The sequence below is a fragment of the Acomys russatus genome, chromosome 6 (assembly GCF_903995435.1).
Source record: "Acomys russatus chromosome 6, mAcoRus1.1, whole genome shotgun sequence".
NCBI classification, from domain to species: Eukaryota; Metazoa; Chordata; class Mammalia; order Rodentia; family Muridae; genus Acomys; species Acomys russatus.
The window spans coordinates 70755267-70774672 of NC_067142.1; the positions used below are offsets into that span (position 1 = coordinate 70755267).

At 42.2% G+C, this 19406-nt stretch overlaps 1 protein-coding gene across 2 annotated transcripts in view; it reads left to right on the forward strand.

Moving 5' to 3' along the window:
- The window catches only part of Wdr64 (WD repeat domain 64), a 104996-nt gene extending 98280 nt beyond the window's left edge, over positions 1–6716 (forward strand). For both annotated transcript variants that reach the window (XM_051148275.1, XM_051148276.1), the window contains 3 exons: positions 1176–1256; positions 3173–3286; positions 6616–6716. In XM_051148275.1, coding sequence (XP_051004232.1) covers positions 1176–1256; positions 3173–3286; positions 6616–6696 — 276 coding nt within the window. In that variant the 3' untranslated portion in view covers positions 6697–6716. The remainder of the gene's footprint in view (positions 1–1175; positions 1257–3172; positions 3287–6615) is intronic.
- The last annotated feature ends 12690 nt before the right edge of the window (positions 6717–19406 follow it).

The following is a 19406-nucleotide window of genomic DNA, read 5'->3' on the forward strand; positions in this document are numbered from 1 at the left end:
GATCCAACTGCATTCGTGGCCACATTTTGTTTATGATGCAGTCTGAGAAAAATGAGCTGTTATTATTTACCATGCTAGAGGATGGATGTAGTGTGAGGCCAGAAGTCAGGAATTACTGTAAGTAAATAGTTAAAATGTATTCCCTCTAGTTTACTCAAAAATAAAGCAAGCACACATGTCTGAATTAATCTCTAGTCCACTACTGTCCCACCACCACCCCGTCCACTGTCTACCATTCATGCTCATGGTCTTCCTGAGCTTTCTGTCCCTAATGTGCAGTTCATCTGGGATGCCCTTAACAAACTCATCCTGTCTTCAGAACACTCATAAGTGAGCAAAGGTTAGTGTCTGAAACATACATGAGGAAAAAAGACAGTCTCAAACTGCTTCTCAGCTTGAATATTTCACTAAAAAAAATGCTGTGAGCCAATAAGCACATCAAAAGACACGACAGCTCTTCAGTACATGGGAAATGCTATCAGCAATGCTGTGGGACTCCACTTTACACCTCCCAGGGTCTAAATAAGGAGTTTGGTGATGCCAGAAACAGTAATCTGCTAGTGGCAGAATATGTACCATACAAACTGGTGAAAAGCCCCAAAATGTGGCAATATCTGGCATGGTTGAAAGCAGCCAAGCCTTACTATGTACGTATGAACTCAGGAGCTGGGCAGAAGACTTCTGGGCAGAAGACTAGCTTGGTCTACATAGTAAGTTCCATGCTAGCTTAGGATACAAAGAGAGACTTGTCTCAAAAATCAACACTCACACTCACAAACACACACACACACACACACACACACACACACACACACACACACGAAATAAACCAAAGATGAGGTATAACTGAAATGCTAAATAAATTGGCTGAAAGGCTTTGTAGAGTCCTTAAAACACTTGAATACCTCCAATTTTTTCTCTTATCTTCCTATGCCATTCACTTGGAGTCTCTGATTAAACCAGTCTGATAATTTCCTTTGTTCATGCAATTTACAGTACTAACAATATCATGATAGTCAAACTTCTATTGGGGTAGCCCCTTTTCCTAAATTTATCATCAACAGAGGACTTGCCTAAGATCCTGCATTAGTGAGTCCTGTTTGGCGCTGGCACTTTGATAGATATTTGATGAATAGAATGTGCCCTTTCTGGTAAATCATTGTTCTGTTTTGTAGATTCACCGACAGGCTTTGGAAGGTTTCAAGACAGAAAACAGAGAGGCAGGGATTGTTTTTGGCTCTCTGCCTATATACAGGGTAAGTCAGAAGTTTCTAGAACTAGAGAGGTTACAAGACAATACAAAATCTGAGTTCTCCTTGCTGACACAATCAGCCCATGGATGCTCCCATAAGGGTCCCATGCCAGGAAAGCCTTGGGCCATGTGTATGAGTAGTTGGAATTGCTTACCTCTGCCGTTGCACATAAGAGTGACTTTGAACTTTGACCTAGTGGTCCGTACCTTCAGGGTAAAATCCAGATGCCTTAGAGTAGCATACAAACTTTCTATGATCTGGCTCTGCCAGACTTTTGGAACCCATTTTCTACCACATTCTCCCCATACTCTTCCTATATTCCAGCAAGGCTTGAGTGTCACTGGAGGATCCATCACTATGCCCATGCTATTATCTAACCAATAGTTGTCATCAAGTCTCTCACCCAAGTCTCCACCCCAGGAAACCAGTGTTAAGTAAGTAATGAGTGCAACCAAGAAATAACAACCCAAGTACCAAATTCAACTTAATATCAACAGAGACCTTAAGCATTCCTTATCTTTATAAGGACATGCCCATTGTGGTAGATAAAGAACAACAGCGATGCTAACAGTGATCAAGGATTAACAGGAAAGGGCTGGGGAGGTGGCTCCATCATTAAAATGCTTGCCACACAAGCCTAAGGACCTGAGTCTGGATCCCCAGCATCCACACAAGAAAACTGAACATGGTAGGGTGCATCTGTAATCGCTGTGCTGAGGTAGTGGGAGCAGAAGACTCCCCAGGTTCTTGACCCACTACTCTAGTTTAATCAATGAACGAGAGGCTCAGTGTGACACTGGGCCTCAGAAACTAACATGGAGGGCTGGGGGAGATGTCTCAGTGGATAAAGGACTTGCTGTTGCTGTACAACTGTGAGGACCAGAGTTCAGATACGCAGGACTCACAGAAAAGCTGGGAAGTTGAGGCAGCTCGCCTGTAATCCCAGTGTTTACAATGCAAAGGCGGGGGAGGGGGTGGAGGTGGGGTCCGGGTCTGCTAGGCAAGCTAACTGGCTGGGTCAGCGCAAACTGGCAAGCTCCAATTACCCTGCATCAGTAAATAAAGCTGAGAGTGATCAGGAAGGGAACTAATATTAACCTTTGGCTTCCACAAGCATGAGCACACACGTATACCTGCACACTTATGTACACACACACATACACACATGCACACATACACACATGCACATACACGTGCACACATGTGCACACACATACACACACACACACGCCCACACACACACGTGAGCTGAATTAACAATAAGGTAGCACACTCTTATGTTCCTAGAACTAGGAAGGCAGAGGCAGAAGGGTGTAGAGCTCAAGGCCAGCTTGAAATACATAAATCTGTCTCAAAAAATCAAAAGCAAGGGCCTAGAGAGATGACTGCATTTCCAGAGACCTAGGTTCAATTCCCAGCATCCACGTGGCAGCTCACAACTTCCGGTAACTCCAGTTCCAGTGTAGCTAGCATCCTTTTCCGTATCCTGAAGATACCAAGAACATTCACGGTACACAGACGTGCATGCAGGCAGAACACCCAAACACATCAATTTTTTTTTTTTTCATTTAAAAAAGTAAAACAAACTGGGCAGTGCTGGCACACGCTTTTACTCCCAGCACTCAGGAACAGAGTCTGGTGGATGGCTGCGAGTTCGAGACCAGCCTGGTCTACAAAGCAAGTCTGAGACTAGCCAAGGCTACACAGAGAAACCCTGTCTTGAAAAACAAAACAAAACAATAAAAATAAAATAAGACAAACCAAACTAACACAGGGAGAAAGGGAGAGAGCAATGGACAGCTGCAAGGGGCATGCAGCTTGAAGCAAATGCACCTCTCGTGTGGCACCCCTCCACACCTCAGGGTTGCATTCCAGAAGTAAACACTTTAGGTGTGCTTGACTTAGTCTTTGGTTTGCAGGTACCAAGTCCCACAAGTCTAAGATTCCTTCCACTCATTGGCTCTGAAGCACAAAGAGATTCCATAGACGGCTTTCATGGGAAGAAGAAGGGCACCCATGTCCAACATGACAAAGTAAGTTACATGGATCCCACAGAGCACTACACACACACACACACACACACACACACACACACACCCATTTTTAGATTATTTCTCTGTCCCCCGCCCAAACATTATGAAGTTAAAAATTATTTCAGTGCATATTTTCAAGAATATTCCAAGTGTATATGTGACCAGGCACGGTGGCGCAGGCCTGTAATCCCAGCACTTGGGAGCAGAGGCAGATGGATCACTGTGAGTTCAAGGCCAGTCTGGTCTACAAAGTGAGTACTGGACAGCCAAGACTACACAGAGAAACCCTGTCTCGAAAAACCAACCAACCAACCAACCAACAAACAAACCAAGTGTACATGTGCTAGCTCCATGAGATAAAAGTTATGTCTGTTGGGTAGAGGGGAGAAAAAGTACAACCAGTGAGTCTGAATACATGAGGCTATCCTGATGCAATTAAGTTAAAGGAAACAGCTCCCCAGATGTGGGGATCTGGTACCAGAGACTAATTACATGATACGCCTGAGATCTTTCCCTTCAGATTTCATGGTCAGAGATCATTCTATTCTGATAGCTCTAGAAGCTTCCATGGGCTTGATGCAACTAACCTGTGCTCCGTCATATTGCCATCAGCATAGGTCCAACACTAAGAGAAAGATGTAGCCCAGGTTATGACTTCTATTGTCCATCGCTAACTCAATAACTGATTGCAGACAGTGACAGCAACACCAACCACCTTTAAAAGCCATTTTATTAAATTGAGGTGGAAAACATCTTCATAATTTTGTGAGCTTTTGCACTGAATGAGATTATGGATGAGTCCCGTTAATCAGCCATGTGGCCAATTATCCAAGAAAGAGCTATTGGCAATAAAGGAGTTGTTTTGTTTGTTTGTTTTTATAAAAGTAATATTTGCTTTTAGTTGTAAGGATGGATGAGACAGCATGTCACAAATAATCAAAAAGCAAAAGAAGGTAAAATATATTTTTTCATTGGATTTTGCAATTCATAAATTTAGTGCCCCATATTTTTATTCTTTACATTTTAATCTTACTTGATATTAAGTATAAATTTATTTTCTAAGCAAACGCTAAGTTTAGAAAAGAAGACGACCACATAGGTCTTAAGAACCAGCATAATGGAACTAAAAATTAGTCATGGCTAGAAAGGCAGAGGTTGGTAACTCTGTGGTGGTTAACGAGCAAGCTCAACCCCTAAGCACCATGGAAACCCAAGAAAGGGTCAGGTGTGGTGGCAGGTGACTTTAATTCCAGCACTCAAGAGGCAGAGGCAAAGCGGATCTCTTTGAGTTCGAGGCCAACCTGGCCTACACAGTAAATTCCAGGAATGTCAAAACTCTGTAGCAAGACTCTTTCTTTAAAAAAAAAAAAAAAAAAAAAAAAAAAAAAAAAAAAAATCAAATTTAAATGTGGAAAAACCATAAGAACATGAAATCTGTGGTGACCCATTTTCAAACTTATACTAACATCCAGTCACAGAAAAATGGTTATGATGAAGATGGTATATACATCAGCATACTCCACGGTTTCTCCAAACAATACCCAATGACAGAAATACTCACAATGTTATTTTAGATGAAAAAGTATACTCAGGGACCTGGGGAGATGGCTCAGTGGCTACAGCACTTGCCCTGCAAGCATGGGGACTTGAGTTTGGACACTCAGAGTTCGCATAATAAGCTGGGTGCAACAGTATATGCATGTAATCTTAGCACTGGAGAGATGAAGCCAGGAGACCTTGGGACCAGCCAGCTTAGCCAAGTTGGTGAGCTCCAGGTTCAGAGAGAGAAAAGACAAGATGGTGAGTGATTGAGAAAGACACCTGATGTTGACCTCTAGCATCCACACGAGAGCACATGAGTGTACACACACACACATACACCTTAAATTTGGTGATATAATTGATAACTATGGTTAATTTTACCTTCAAATGAATGTGCCAAGTCTGAGGCCGTGTGCTCGGCGTGCGCTCTCACATCTCGGCAACAGCGCATTAAAATTAACACCTCCCATTTTGCAGTTACAAAAGCTGAAGCATGTGGCATAAAATAATTATCAAAGAGCCCCAAAGACGCTAGTGACAGAGCAAGGATTTAAACCCAGAAGTTTGGCCCCAGAGCCTGGGTATTTAAATATAACATAGTATAATTCAGAGGTATGTGAGGTGCTGGGCTCCCCGGATGGGAATAACCTTCTGAGAGTATCCAAATGACAGCAAACTCCTCCTTCAAGCTTTTTTTTTTCCTCCCTACTCCCACCACCATCTGTCTTCTTACCATACAGTAATTCTCCCTTTCTCCAATGGCATCTTGTTTTTCCTTGAAAACTCATTTCTCTTCCACTGTCTTTATTCTACTGGGTTGCAAAGCCTCTAAGAAGGGGGCCACACATTTTGCCCGAGTCATCCTTTCACACTGACAATGGGAAGGATGGATAGCCTGCTAGAAATGGGCAAGAAATGAAGTCATGAAGATGGCAGAGAGGGGCTCATCCAAAGCAGAGGGGACACTCTCCCTGCTGGGCACGTGGCTCATGAAGGGAGCTGAGCCTCCTGTCTTGTCTCAGGGAGAGAGGGGCAGAGACAAGACTTGTCCGTGTCCAGGCTTAAAGGAGTTGAAGACTGAGGCTGGGTCTCAGAGCTCTCTCCTTACCCTGTCCGTCTCCTCTTCCTTTTTGTGTTGCAAAAGTTTGTAAGCAACTCCCAGAAGTCGCTCAGGAACACATGGTGTTCACCTAGAGTCTCATAAATGCTGACTGGATGCTATTGGCAAAATTTGCACCTCTGTATTAATCTATGGGTTTTGATGTGTGTGTGTGTGTGTGTGTGTTTGTGTGTGTGTGTGTGTGTGTGTGTGTGTGTCCTGGCAAACATGTGGAGGTCAGGGAACAACCTTCAGGAGCTACTAGTTGCTTTCCACAGTGAGATCAGAGGCTAGAACTCAGTTGGCAGATGAGCCATCCTGAGGTCCCAAGGAGTCCTTTTGAGACAGGGACTTACCATATAGCCCTGGCTAGTCTGGAACTTGTTTTGTTCTGTGCTATACTCACGCTTGTGGTAGATGCTCCTGCTTCCCCTTCCCAGTTGGTGTACATGGGTCCTAGGATGGATAAGCACCCCGTTAAGTCGCTCAGAAACTCTTCCAGGACCCCCTAGGAGTCCCACCTCCTCCCATCAATGCACTTCTGCCTGGAAACGCACTGGATTGTTGAAATCGTTTCACTGCTTGTCTAACAAGGGGAAAGAAATCTTTAATGGTGAAGGTTGGGAAATCGCTCTTGTCCACTCATCTATAATGCTTTTCACTAATGAACATCCCCTTTATTCCACAGTCACGAAGGAAAAGCCTGAAGAGGAACTTAGTCCCACAAATAAACCTGGCTTCATCCTTTTTCCCAACCATGCCCAGATGAAGAAGAGCCTCAGAACTGGCTGCTGCACAGGAGCCCGCAGGGCCCAGATTTGTATTTCAAGATGAAGATGAAGCACCACCAGAGGGTTACTCATCTCTCTGCCTCAGGCAGTCATAGTAACGAGATTGCTCAAGGGGCTCTGGTGACGTCAGCCTTGACAATGAGCCTGCAGCCAGTTTACCTACTTCTTTCACACATAGAAAACTACGTAATTCATGGACAGCGTCTCTTGCCATCATCAACAAGATGGCCCAAGGAAACCAATGAAGCCGGTAGCACGAGTAGACCCAAACGATATGGTTAACCATGATTACATTCGCACCTGTTGTTCATCCCAGTCTGTAACCTGAATTAGAGTGTGTGCAGTAAGAGGCACATTTCATGTGTGTCATGCTGTGTATTTGCTACCCGTTGTTCACCCTAGCGTTTAGCCAGAATTAGAATGTATGCAAATTATGTGTGTGTCATGCTTTGTATATACATAAAAAAGCAATACTATTGGTGTTACTTTGTATCTTTGAAGTACTACGGATTGAACCCAGGAGCCTGACATGCTAGGCGAGTCAGTTACATCAACAGCTCCGTTTAGAGATAAGATCTCTTTAGAATGACCTGGGAGGCCTTGAATTTAAGGTCAACCTGCTTCAGCCTCCAGATCTGCCAGGAATAATAATATTTTAAAAAGAAGACTATCCCTGACTGGCCTCTCATCTGTCTGCTTCGTCCAGGGTAGTGTCGCCTGGGAGCTGTGAAGGATAATTCCTGGAATGAAACTGTGGCTGCAACAGCTGATTGGCTAGTTAGAATTTCAGGGTCCTGTGAGCCAAATGATCATGGTGGCATCCCTAGGTTCCTTAGGAGCCACATTTTGTCGAGAAAGCATTGCATTCCTGAACATACTCATTTTAAGTTTAAAAAAATCCAACTAGGAGACATAATTTTGTGCTCAAGATGATGGAAGCACATGTTTAGAAGGGTTGAAATGGTGGACAGACAGCTCTGGGTATGCTCAGCTACCACATAAAATTTGTCCTGAGCATAAAGGAAGAGATATTTTGAAGGCAGGCTGATCAAGGAGTTTACCCTTAACAGTGTCAGTCACTTAGCAGCTAATGTAATGTTAGCTGATGAATATGCATGTAAAAAAATTGAGAGCATCAAAATATGACTAATAATGAAGCACATTTTAAACATAAAGCATGGAAAAAGCTGTAAGAATTGAAATGTGAGAATTAGATAACCTGGGCTTCTTCAGGAAATGATTCTGAGCCCTGAGTATTAGAAGTGTTGCCATGGTAACAAGTGTTAGTCTACTTTCCCCAAAGCATCACTCCACTGCTTGGTTAAAGAACCCACCCCCTCCACCAAAAAAAAAAAAAAAAGAAAGAAAGAAAAGAAAAAAATAGTCCTAAGTTCTCATTCTGTAAGAGAATTATGTTGGAATTCTAAAGCATTAATGACAAAAATACAAACAGAACATACTTACTAAGTACAATTAAAGAGAAAATTAGTATTAAAAAAATGTTTTCTCACCCTTAATGAAGCTCCACTCCAGACTCTGAAATAAAGCCTCCACTTCCCTCTAGGGCTCCATCATATTTTTATCTCCACATATCTCCCTCTGCTCTGGAGGCTTAGTGGCGGTTTTGAGGCCCTTTCTCCTAATAAACTGCATCCTTGTGAAGGGACTCATGTGCAGCATCCTTTTCCTAAGCCAACCAATGCTGCTGTTTTATCGCTATGTCTCTATTAGAACATATACAACCCACTGAATTAGGAAAATGCCATTAGCATTTTAAGAGAGACATATTAGTAGAAATCAATGCTATTTTATATACTTTGTAAAAAAGAAAAAGAAAAGAAATGCTAAAAGAAATGGTAAAGCAAAGGTACAGGCCAATCACGGTGGTGCACGCCTGTAATGCCAGCACGTGGCAGGCAGAGGCAGGTGGACCTCTGTGAATCTGAGACCAGCCTGGTCTACAAAGTGAATCTAGGCAGGACAGCCAAGGCTACACAGAGAAACCCTGTCTCAAAAAACCAACCAGAAAGAAAGAAAGGAAACGAAAGATACAGGAGCAATAAAGTGAGAAGGAAGAACACAGCATCCTTGGACACTACACAGGTAGTCTGACTTCAGCCAGTTTCTACAGAGCTGAAGGAGGAAGGGCAAGGAAACAAAAGACTCCTGACCTAAAACAAATGCCAACCCAGGATTACCAACCAGGAAGGACGGCCAAATGTCAAATACGGTTTTGACAAACAAAAATGGAGAGAATCAACAGTGATAGACACACACTAAAGAGAATACTCTAGAGTGTGCTTTAAGCAGAGGAAAATCGATGGGCCCTCAGGGATGGAGAAAAGATAAGAGTACCAGAATAAAAAAAAAAAAAAAACCATGTTGCTAGCCCCCAGGACACTGGCAGGATGAAGCCACAGCATCGGGGGTTTAAACAGGTAATAGATTACAGGGCTGGGGCTGGACAGACAGCTTAGTGGTTAGGAGCACATAGCACATACTGCTCTCTCAGAGGGCCCACAAAGTTCCCAGGACACTGGTGGAGCAACTCATGACCACCTCTAACTCTAGCTCCAGGGCCATCTGATGCTTTTTCCTGGCACCATACACATAAGGCACACACTCACAACAGACACACACACACACACACATACACAGAGAGAGAGAGACAGAGACAGAGACAGAGACAGAGACAGAGACAGAGAGGGAGAGTAATTAAAAACCAAAAGGTAGAAAGAGGAATAGTTAAAATATTTGAAGCTTTTGAATTGCCTGGGAGAATATAAGACTCAGAGCCACAGTCTCAACTCTGATGTGTCAGTAGTGTGTGGATAATCTCTGTGGAAAGTGCTAGAAGAATAGCGATGACACATGACTAAGGTCAAACACAGGTGGGAATTGAGAATACTAAAAATTACTTGTTCTGAAAACAAAGCAACGAAAATACTCGTGAAAGGATCAGATAAATGAAAAACACACTGCAGCTGTTGGTTCTCAGGCCTAGGTTTGTCTCTGCACACCCATCCTGGAAATCAGGCCACACACCTGCAGCCTATCCTTTAGCACAAAGAACCGACAGAACATCAGTCAGGGATGAAGGGCAGGGAAGGGAAGCTCAGCCTCTCCTTTTTGAAGCTATGAGTTTATGGTCCCATCAAGTATCTGATTCTGTGCCTTTCAGAGTGCAGCCCAGGCTAGACCGCATGATACAAAGTTGGTCTTCCACTTACTGAAACTTATCAATACTTTCTCTTTGTTCTAGGCATTTTGAGGCTCTTTTCTCCTGTTCTGTGCTGGTGGTACATTTCACCTGCCCATCCCCAGCCCCCTATCCTTGTCATGTTCCACATAGGGAGGCTATCTTCTAATGAACTAATGAAACCCCTGTTCCAACCTGAAGGCCTGTCCTCCCCACTAAGGGCCCCAGAGCCTAATAAACCACTTATAAAAGGTTGACCTCAAGTTAGCTCCTTTCCACAACCCCGCCACCCCTCTTAAGTTATAACAGTGACATTACAGATGTAAGCCTAAATAGAATTATGAAACTTAATAGACTGTATATTCAGCCTGCTTTTCAGAATGCATAAAAGAAAATAATGCACAACTATAAACTGTTACAAGAAATATATCTTTTGTGGGGTGAAAGACAGTGTCCTCCTGCCTCACAGATATGTCTGTCAGATATATTGGGCCAGAAGGCTGAAGATGATGCTCCATTGTTATAATTTTGGGTGGCTGCTCAGGTAGCAAACTGTCTCTGTTATCTTATTTTGGGAGCTGATAACCTGCACCCCTATATACTCAGGTAATTAATTTTATTCCTTCTCAAGTCTCCGATGAGGTTGAAGACCAGATAGTTTAGTTTTATAATTAAGGTTAGTTATTTAGGGGTTAACATGTTTTTAGGTCTAGATAAATGTTTTAAGTTGATAGAGATGAGGTATGATAGATACTGACCTACACTCAGAATTTTAGATGCACCAAGATAGGAAAGATGTTTTCTTCAAGACTGTCAAATACAAATAGCCAAAACACTATGAATGTAACATTTATATAATTCCTGATTGTTTCATGGTTGTTCTTGCTATAAGTAGCTTATTGCATATATGTGTAATAATATAAATGTATATGTAAAAAGTTAAAAAATAATTAATAATCCCTGTCACAGGGAGAAAAGAGAAAAAATGTTCTGAGATTTAAAAAAAAAAAAAAAAGACAGTGTCTACCAGATATTTGAACACTGGTCATCCAGGTTTTAGTGCTGTGTGAGGTCATAGAGCCTTTTGGGGGATGGAGTCTTACTGAAGGAGGTTGTGTTTGTAGACTTCCCCCACTTCCTGGTTGCTCTCTGCTCATGGTTCTGGTTAAACACGATCTTTTGGCTTCCCCCTCTTGCTACCATGCCTGCCACCTGCTGCTATGCATCACTGCCCTGCTGGACTCATCCTCCTGGAAGCAGAAGCCCAAATGGACTCTTCCATAGCCACCTTGATCATGGAATCTTATCATAGTAACAGAAAAGTGACTACTGCAGCGTGGGCTCCCGCTGAGAAAAACCTGACCATGGTTTGTTTGGAGAATATGGAGGACTCTGAACTGAAACATCAGTTGAAAGCTATCAGCAGAGCTTTGTGAAAAGCTTTTATTTGCCTAATTTGTCATTTTGGAAGCTTACTGCCTCCACCTGGGAAACTAGTTCTAGTCCTAGAAGCTTCTAGCCTCAGTACAATCTAATCTAGGCCTAGAATGTTTACAGCCTCTGAGACTTCCTGTGGAATAAACTCACTCTTTTTTGCTCCTTCTGAATGCTGGCTGGCTGGTTCAACTCAGCTTTCCTGGCTCAAAATCCTCTCCAAGCTGACCGATTCTATCTGGTTTCTCTCTGGTTCTCACTGAATTGATCTGCTTGGCCTCACTCTAACTCCAGAAATCTGTTCTAACCTTCTGGCTCATTCTCTGTCTCCTTCTGTCTTCACCTGTGTCTAGCTTGTTCTCTCTTCAACCTCTCTCTGAAAATCTCTCCCAGTAAAAATTGCCTCTGACTTCCATGAACTGAACTGCCACAACCAACTCCGCTGCACTGTCTCTCAACCCACTCTCAACCGACCTGCCTGAATAGCACTAACTAGAACTCAGAGATCCGCATGCCTTTGTCTCCTGAGTGCTGGAATTAAAGGCGTGTACTACCACACCCAGACCTAAGCTTTTTTTTTTAACCTGAAACTTGCTCTCTATACCAGGCTGGCCTTGAACTCAGAGATCTGCTTGCCTCTGTCTCCTGGGATTAAAGGCATGCCTTTATTGTAACCATGTTGCTGGATTAAGACTCCTCTACAGAGTTTAAGGTGTCATTCTAGGAGCCCGGAAGATGGTAGTGCAGGGAGCAATGCAGATGGTAGAAGCCCAGCTCAAGGAGTTTCAGAAAATAACAATGTTAGCAACTGGGTGAGGCCATTCCTGTGACATATCAGCCAAGGCTCTAGCTGCCTTCTACTCCTGTTCTAGGAACTTGCCAGAGGCTTAATTTGAAACTAATGAACTGATTTCATAAAACAGCAATATGTTGTTCAACATGAAAGGACAGGAACAAGTGTAAAACAAAATAAGCTGGGCACCATGGCACATGCCTGTGATCCCAGCACTCAGGAAGGCAGAGGCAGGTGGATCTCTATGAGTTCTGAGGCTAGCCTGGGCTACAAAGCTGTCCAGGACAGCCAAGGCTATACAGAAAAGCCTTGATTTGAAAAACTAAAAATAAACAAGCAAAAATAGAAAACAAACTAAAGGAAGGTGGCATAGTATATTAAAAATCACAGTACACATTAAGAAAATAAAGGAAGACTGGATCTTTGCCATCGTTTTATTTGCAGCCACTCAAAACTGAAAAAGGCCTCATTGACATCAACAAAATAATGACTAAGCAAGCCACACTGAGAGAGCAGTGCACTCACTGATAAAAGCAAAGACTCTACCAATGCTTACAGTAACATGGCTCCCTCACTCCCAAGAGCACAACTCACAGTTCTAAAAGAAAAGATTTGGTATGAATCTGTCTTGATGCTTTTTTAAAAAACATGGAAAATTAATATTTAACCATTAGTTAAAACAATGGTCTCCTCCACATGTTCCTTCCTAGTGTTGAGACATGATAGACTAGAAAATTTTCAGGGATATGGGAAGACAAAGCCTTCATTCAATAATCTAGCTGGGAGTGAAAATTTTCAGTGTGATGGCCATGGTGGCACACGCCTTTGATCACAGCACTTAGGAGGCAGAGGCAGGCAGATCTCTGTGAGTTTTAAGGGTAGCTGGGTCTACATAGTGAATTCTAGAACAACCAGGCCTACACAGTGAGACCCTGTCTCACAAAACAGCAACAAGAAAATTTTATTATGACTGATTAAATCAAAATTGCCTGCATCTGGAAGGAATTGTTTTCCTAAAAGGCACCTCAAAGATGCTACAAATAAGCTGTGTCTATTCAGGCTCAGAATGCTTTCGGGACTTCAGTTTAACTGCAACAGCATTCTTTTCTTGTCCCTAAATCTAAATAAGCAATGTACCTTGTTGTTACATTTAATTTATCTGTTTGGTCTAGAAAGCCAATAACTAACACAGAGATTAAAATGTACTTTAAAGCTGCAAGCACTATGCCAGACAGAATCTAAACTGATACTAATCTACTCATAAACTAAAATAAACTACTCTAAACCTCATAACATACATATATCCCAAGCACTTGCCAATCTGATCCTCGGAGGCTTCTCTCCTCCTTCGCCCTTCAACTGTAAACTGTCCTCTCTCCCCTGTCAACTGTCACTTCTTCGCTCCTCCCTCCTCCAGGAAGTCCCACCTTCCACTTCCTGTCCTTCTGCCCAGCTGATTGGCTAAAACAGTTTATTGACAGTTGTTACATCCACTCAAGACATTCCTCTACAATTTGTGGTGGTTTGAATGAAAAATACTCCCCATAGCCTCACATATTGGAACCTAGCCGGCCTCCACCCACCCTCTACTGCACCTTCTCCTCCCATGTCCATTGGAGGTATTAGGGGGAAGGTTATGGAAGCTTTAGGAGTTGGAGCATTTCTGGAGGTAGTATTCACTGGGGACAGGCTTTTGGACACTTATGGCATCTTCCACTTCCTGTTCTCTCTGTTTCCCGTCTATTTCCTGTGTGAGGCTGAACGATGACCATTCAGCAGCTTGTTCCAGCTACCATGCGCCCAACCCCCAGAACTATGGCCTCAAGCCCTCCAGTACCATAAGCCAAAATCAATTCTCTCTTCCTTAAGTTGCTTTTGGTCATGGTTTTTTATCACAACAACAGAAAAGTAATACACAGCTCATAAAGTCACCTTACAATTTAGAAGTGGAAATTCAGAGAAGAGAAATAAATGAACCAGGTCAGATATTAAATATTTTTACTTGTTACATTTCATGTAACTTTTAAACCTTCTTGTGTTGTACCCTCTGAACATATAGCTCTAAAAGTCACAAAATATGGTAGGTAGATGATAGATCAATAGATAGATAGATAGATAGATAATTAGATAATAGACTGAATGATGATAGAGACTGAAGCAGGCACATAGATAGATAGATAGATAGATAGATAGATAGATAGATAGATAGATAGACAGACATGATAGAGACAGAAACAGACACGCAGAGAGATGATAGATAGATAGATAAGGATGATAGATAGATGATAGATAGATAGATAGATAGACAGATAGATAGATCTGATGTGCTTCCCTTTATCCTGATGAAAGTCCAGCTCCTATGTAATTATTGATGTGCACCAGAAACAGCTGCAGTGAATATGTGAATAGACCTGGTCAAATTCAGATCTTGATTCAAGCAAATATCCAAGTACCTTGTTAGATCTGGATTGAGTTTCAGATCAACTTAATGAAGAATTTGAAGTTGACTCTTTTGATGCAGAAGGCTACAGTTGCAGAGGAAGATGGGAACTCTCAGATGAAGGTAAGGTGTGACAACATGTTTATCCGTGGGCTGTACTGAGGTAGAATCCGATCCTCACACTCGCTTGGCTGACTGCTGGGAGTGTGCTTCACTGAGTACAATACTCATTCCAATGAGTCACTTGTTAAGAAAGATGAGAGAAATAAGTCACGTTATTTGCAGGAGCCAAGATGTCAAATAATTTGAGAAGGGGGGGAAAAAAAAACATAAGATAGGGAAAGAAATACAGAATCTGGGTTCCTTTTAATGTCACTGAACCTTGTGTGATTCGCCAAGGTCAACTTAGAAATGAGTGCATGCTCCATTATAAAACAAAACATTTAACAGCACACTTGCCACTCAGAGAGAGAAAATGTCTAGTGTATAGACAACGATTTTTCCACATTGACCTATTCAAAAAAGTAGAATTCGGTCTCCATGTTTCTACCTGTATAGCTTTAAAGGTTGAGACAGCATAAGCTGTACTTTTATTTATGTACATCACAGTGAAAAGATTAAACAGCTTCTGGAGGGAGAGAAGTTATCACAAGTTAATTATGTGACTTTTTTCTTGTACTGAGTATTTAACCCACAGTATCATGAAAGCGAGGCAGGCAATTCTACCACCACCATACTATATTCCTTGCCTGACAGACTGAGTAAAAGGGGGAATTAAATAACTTTCTGGAACAATCATAATATTCTTTTTTAATTAATTAATTTATCAATTACATCCCAATAATAGCCCCCCTCCATCATTTCCTCCTGATCCCACTCTCCCTCCCTCTTCCCAGTGTCCCTCTCCCCTACCCCTCAGAAAAGGGAATCCCCTCCCCTATTCATCCCAGCACATCAAGTCCACATCAGCACTGACTGAGCACATCCTCTACCAAGGCAGCCCCACCAGGGAGAAGGGATCGAAAAGCATACAAGAAAGTCCTTGTCAGAGATAACCTCTGATCCCCTTACTAGGGAAAGACCAAGCTGCCCATTGGGTACATATGTGTAGGGGGCCTAAATCCTGTCCATGCATGGTCCTTAGTTGGTGTTTCAGTCTCTGCAAGCCCTCCTGCATCCAGGTTAGTTGGGTCTGTTGGCCTTTTTGTGGAGTTTCTGTTCCCTCTAGGTCCTTCCATCCTTCCTCCCAGTCATCGATAAGGCTCTCTGCACTCTGCCCAATGTTTGGCTGTGAGTCCCAGCATCTGTTTTGGTCCATTGCTGGGTGGGGCCTCTCAGCGGATAGCTATGCTAGGCTCCCATCTGCAAGCATAGCAGAATGTCGTTAATAGTAATGTTCTTTATTGTAGTCAAATTTGGGCTATACAGGTATGTGCATATCTCAAAATTGATATTTCTGATACATTAAAATATTCCAGTTAATGATATGTATGACAGTATGATTATTGGTTTCTTCAGGCTTACTTTGAAATCCAATAAAAAATAATAATATGAGCAGATGGGTAGAGGAATAGACTATACTTGTAACAGATCAAATCTGGTTACATCAAAATTATAGACTCTAGGCACTAGGTATGTAGGTATTCATTATAAAATTCTTTCAACATAATTTAATGTTCCTTTTTTTCCATAATAAAAGCTGAGAGGCAAGTTATATCAGTATAACAGTTTAGGGAAATGTAAAAATAATCTTATACAAATGCAAATGAATATTTATGCTTAGAGCTTTGAATCATCAAGTATTTTATCTAATATAGCTAAAAAAAAAAAGCAACAACAAAATGTAGCCCAAACAATAATCATTTCACATGTGACTGTAGTTAGCAGTTTGGGTTAGGCCCAGCTAGGCATTTCCTGAGGTCTCACTCTATCACTCACACTATGCAGTGAGTAGGCTGTGTGGTCCAATGGCATCCCTCACCATCTTGTGTTAGTGTCTGGACCTCTTGTTTCTGTGCGTTCCCTCATCAGTAAAGAGGCTGAGTCATGATGGTTCATAAATGCTGTCAGGAGGCCGAGAGCAGAAGCTACGCCCTGCTGTCCCTTCTTGTCCTTGATGTTGCTAGGCAGGTCCCAAGGCTAACCTAGATTCAAAGGAATGGAGAAAGTCACATGATAAAAGAGCATGCGCACAAAAATAGGACATGAAGGCGGCTATTTCTGTGAACTATCACGCGCCTGGGTACATTTTAGATACAGTGTCCACCCCCAAATCACATGTGTTGAGAGACTGTTTTTGCTTCTGTGTGTGTGTGTGTGTGTGTGTGTGTGTGTGTGTGTGTGTGTGTACATATGTACACATGTATGAGGAGGTGAGATCAACTCATGTATAATTAATTACTCAGGAGCCATCCACCTTTGCTCTTGACACAGGACCTCTTATTGGCCTGGAGCTTACTGAATGGGTGTGGCCACCCCACTGAAGCCCTGAGGTCCACCTCTCTCTACTTTTCCACTGCCAGAATTACCAAATGTATTCCTCTGCATTTGGCTTTTTCATGTAGGTTCCAGGAATTAATCTGGGGTCTTCATACTTACAAGGCAAGCATTTAAGTAATGGAGCCATAGTTCCTACCCAATTCTTCTTCTTCTTCTTCTTCTTCTTCTTCTTCTTCTTCTTCTTCTTCTTCTTCTTCTTCTTCTTCTTCTTCTTCTTCTTCTTCTTCTTCTAAAGCCTGGCTAAATTCAATTGAATAGGAAGAAAGAGAATATATAAAGGGACAACATTAAACAGATGCTTTGGAACATGGCATAAAGTTTATGCTTGCTTCACTATATACCAGACTTGATACACAGCTACAGCAGCCAGGTATGATGGCACACACCTTTGATCTCAGCACTTGGGAGGCAGAGGCAGGTAGATCTCTATGAGTTCAAGGACAGCCTGGTCTGCAAAGTGGTTTTCAGGCCATCCAGGGCTGCACAGTGAGACTCTGTTTAAAAAAAAGCCTAAAAGAAAATAAAATAAGTAACAAAGCTACAGCAGTTGACAGTGTGGGGATAATTAGCATAAGAATACATAAATAGACCAGTGCATTGAACTAGGAAACACAGACAGGAGCCTTCACACATGTCTAGACTCTGACTTGCAGCACAGCATCAGGGCACAGAATAAGAAGGGTTATCTTCTCAATAAATGATTCGGGGATAGTTAGTTACACTGAAAATATTGCCTACCTTATATTATGCACAAAAATCAGATTTGTGGGGGCTGGAAAGATGACTATGAAATTAAAAGTGCCCAGTGCTCTATCAGAAGAACTGAGGTCAGCTCCAATCACCCACCCAGACAGCTCATAAGTGCTTCTAACTCCAGGTCCACAGGACCCAGCCCTCCCTTGCAGGCTGCACAGAAACTCACACACACACATGTGCAGGCAGACACACACACACACACACACACACACACACACACACACACACACACACGCATGTGCACCCACACACAAGTAAAATAAAATCAGTCTTTGAAAAAGTGTCAACTGGGTGTGGTGGCACACACTTCTAATCCCAGCAGAGGCAGGCAGATCTCTATGAGTTCAAGGCTAGCCTGGTCGATCAAGTGAGTCCAGGACAGCCAGGGATCTGTTACACAGAGTAACTCTGTCTTGAAAAACAAACAAACAAAAAATTAGTGTTGGGCTGGAGAAATGGCTCAGTGGATAAGAGCACTGTCTGCTCTTCCAGAGCTCCTGAGTTCAAGTCCAAGAAACCACATGGTGACTCACAACCATCTAGAATGATCTGATCTATGATCTGATGCCCTCTTCTGGCATGTAGGTCTGTATGCAGATAGAGCAGTCATATACATAAAATAAATAAAATATTTGTAAAAATTAGTTTTATGTAATTATAATTCTAAATATAAAAGGCAAAATATAAAATAAAAAAAAATTGCCCCTGAGCAAGGTCTCTTAAACAACACACACACAAACAGGCTGAGGATATAGGTCAGTGGTAAAGTAATTGCCTAGCATGTACAAGGCACTAGGTTCAACTGTTGGCACAGGAAAAAAGGCATTGGCAGGTGGTAAATTAAGCTGTATTATAGTTAAAAATCTGTTTTCACCAAAAATAGCTTCATGAAAGTGAAGAAAAAAAAAAAAAAAAAAAAGGCAAGCCTCGGAATAGAAAAGATTTTGCACGTATAAATTTGAAATGCAAGATCCAAAATGTATGGGGAAAGCCAACAGATCAACATAAGAATAAAGACAGTCCAACCAGAAAACAATAGGCATGAGTGATGCTCTAGAAAGGGAATATACCAGTTGCCAACACCTCCAAGAAAAGATGACCAAAGGGTAACACTAATCAAAATCATGTTCAGCAGAATTAACAAAAAACGCCCCTCAGCCGGCAAGGTTGCAGGGCCCAAGATTAATGCTCAAAAGTAAATTGCTTTTTGATATATCACCCCTGAGCAGACAGAATTGAAATTAGAAACACAATTCCACTTCCATTAGTGCCCACCAAAATTAAATAGTTGGGTATAAATCTTAGAAAAATGCATAAATGATCTATATGACGAAACAGCATCGCTGATGGGGGACGTCAGACTAGAGTCAACCAAATGGCAAGACTCGAAGGCTTGATATTACCTAAGTGAGCACTATTGCCCAAAGATGAAACAAAAACATCAGAGGAACAAACAACAGAGCCCAGAAATAGACCCAAAGAAGCAATCCCAGCTCAGCCTCTTTACCGGAACATGGACATCACACGGAAAGCATACCTGAAGCCACAGCCACACATCATTCTGCAC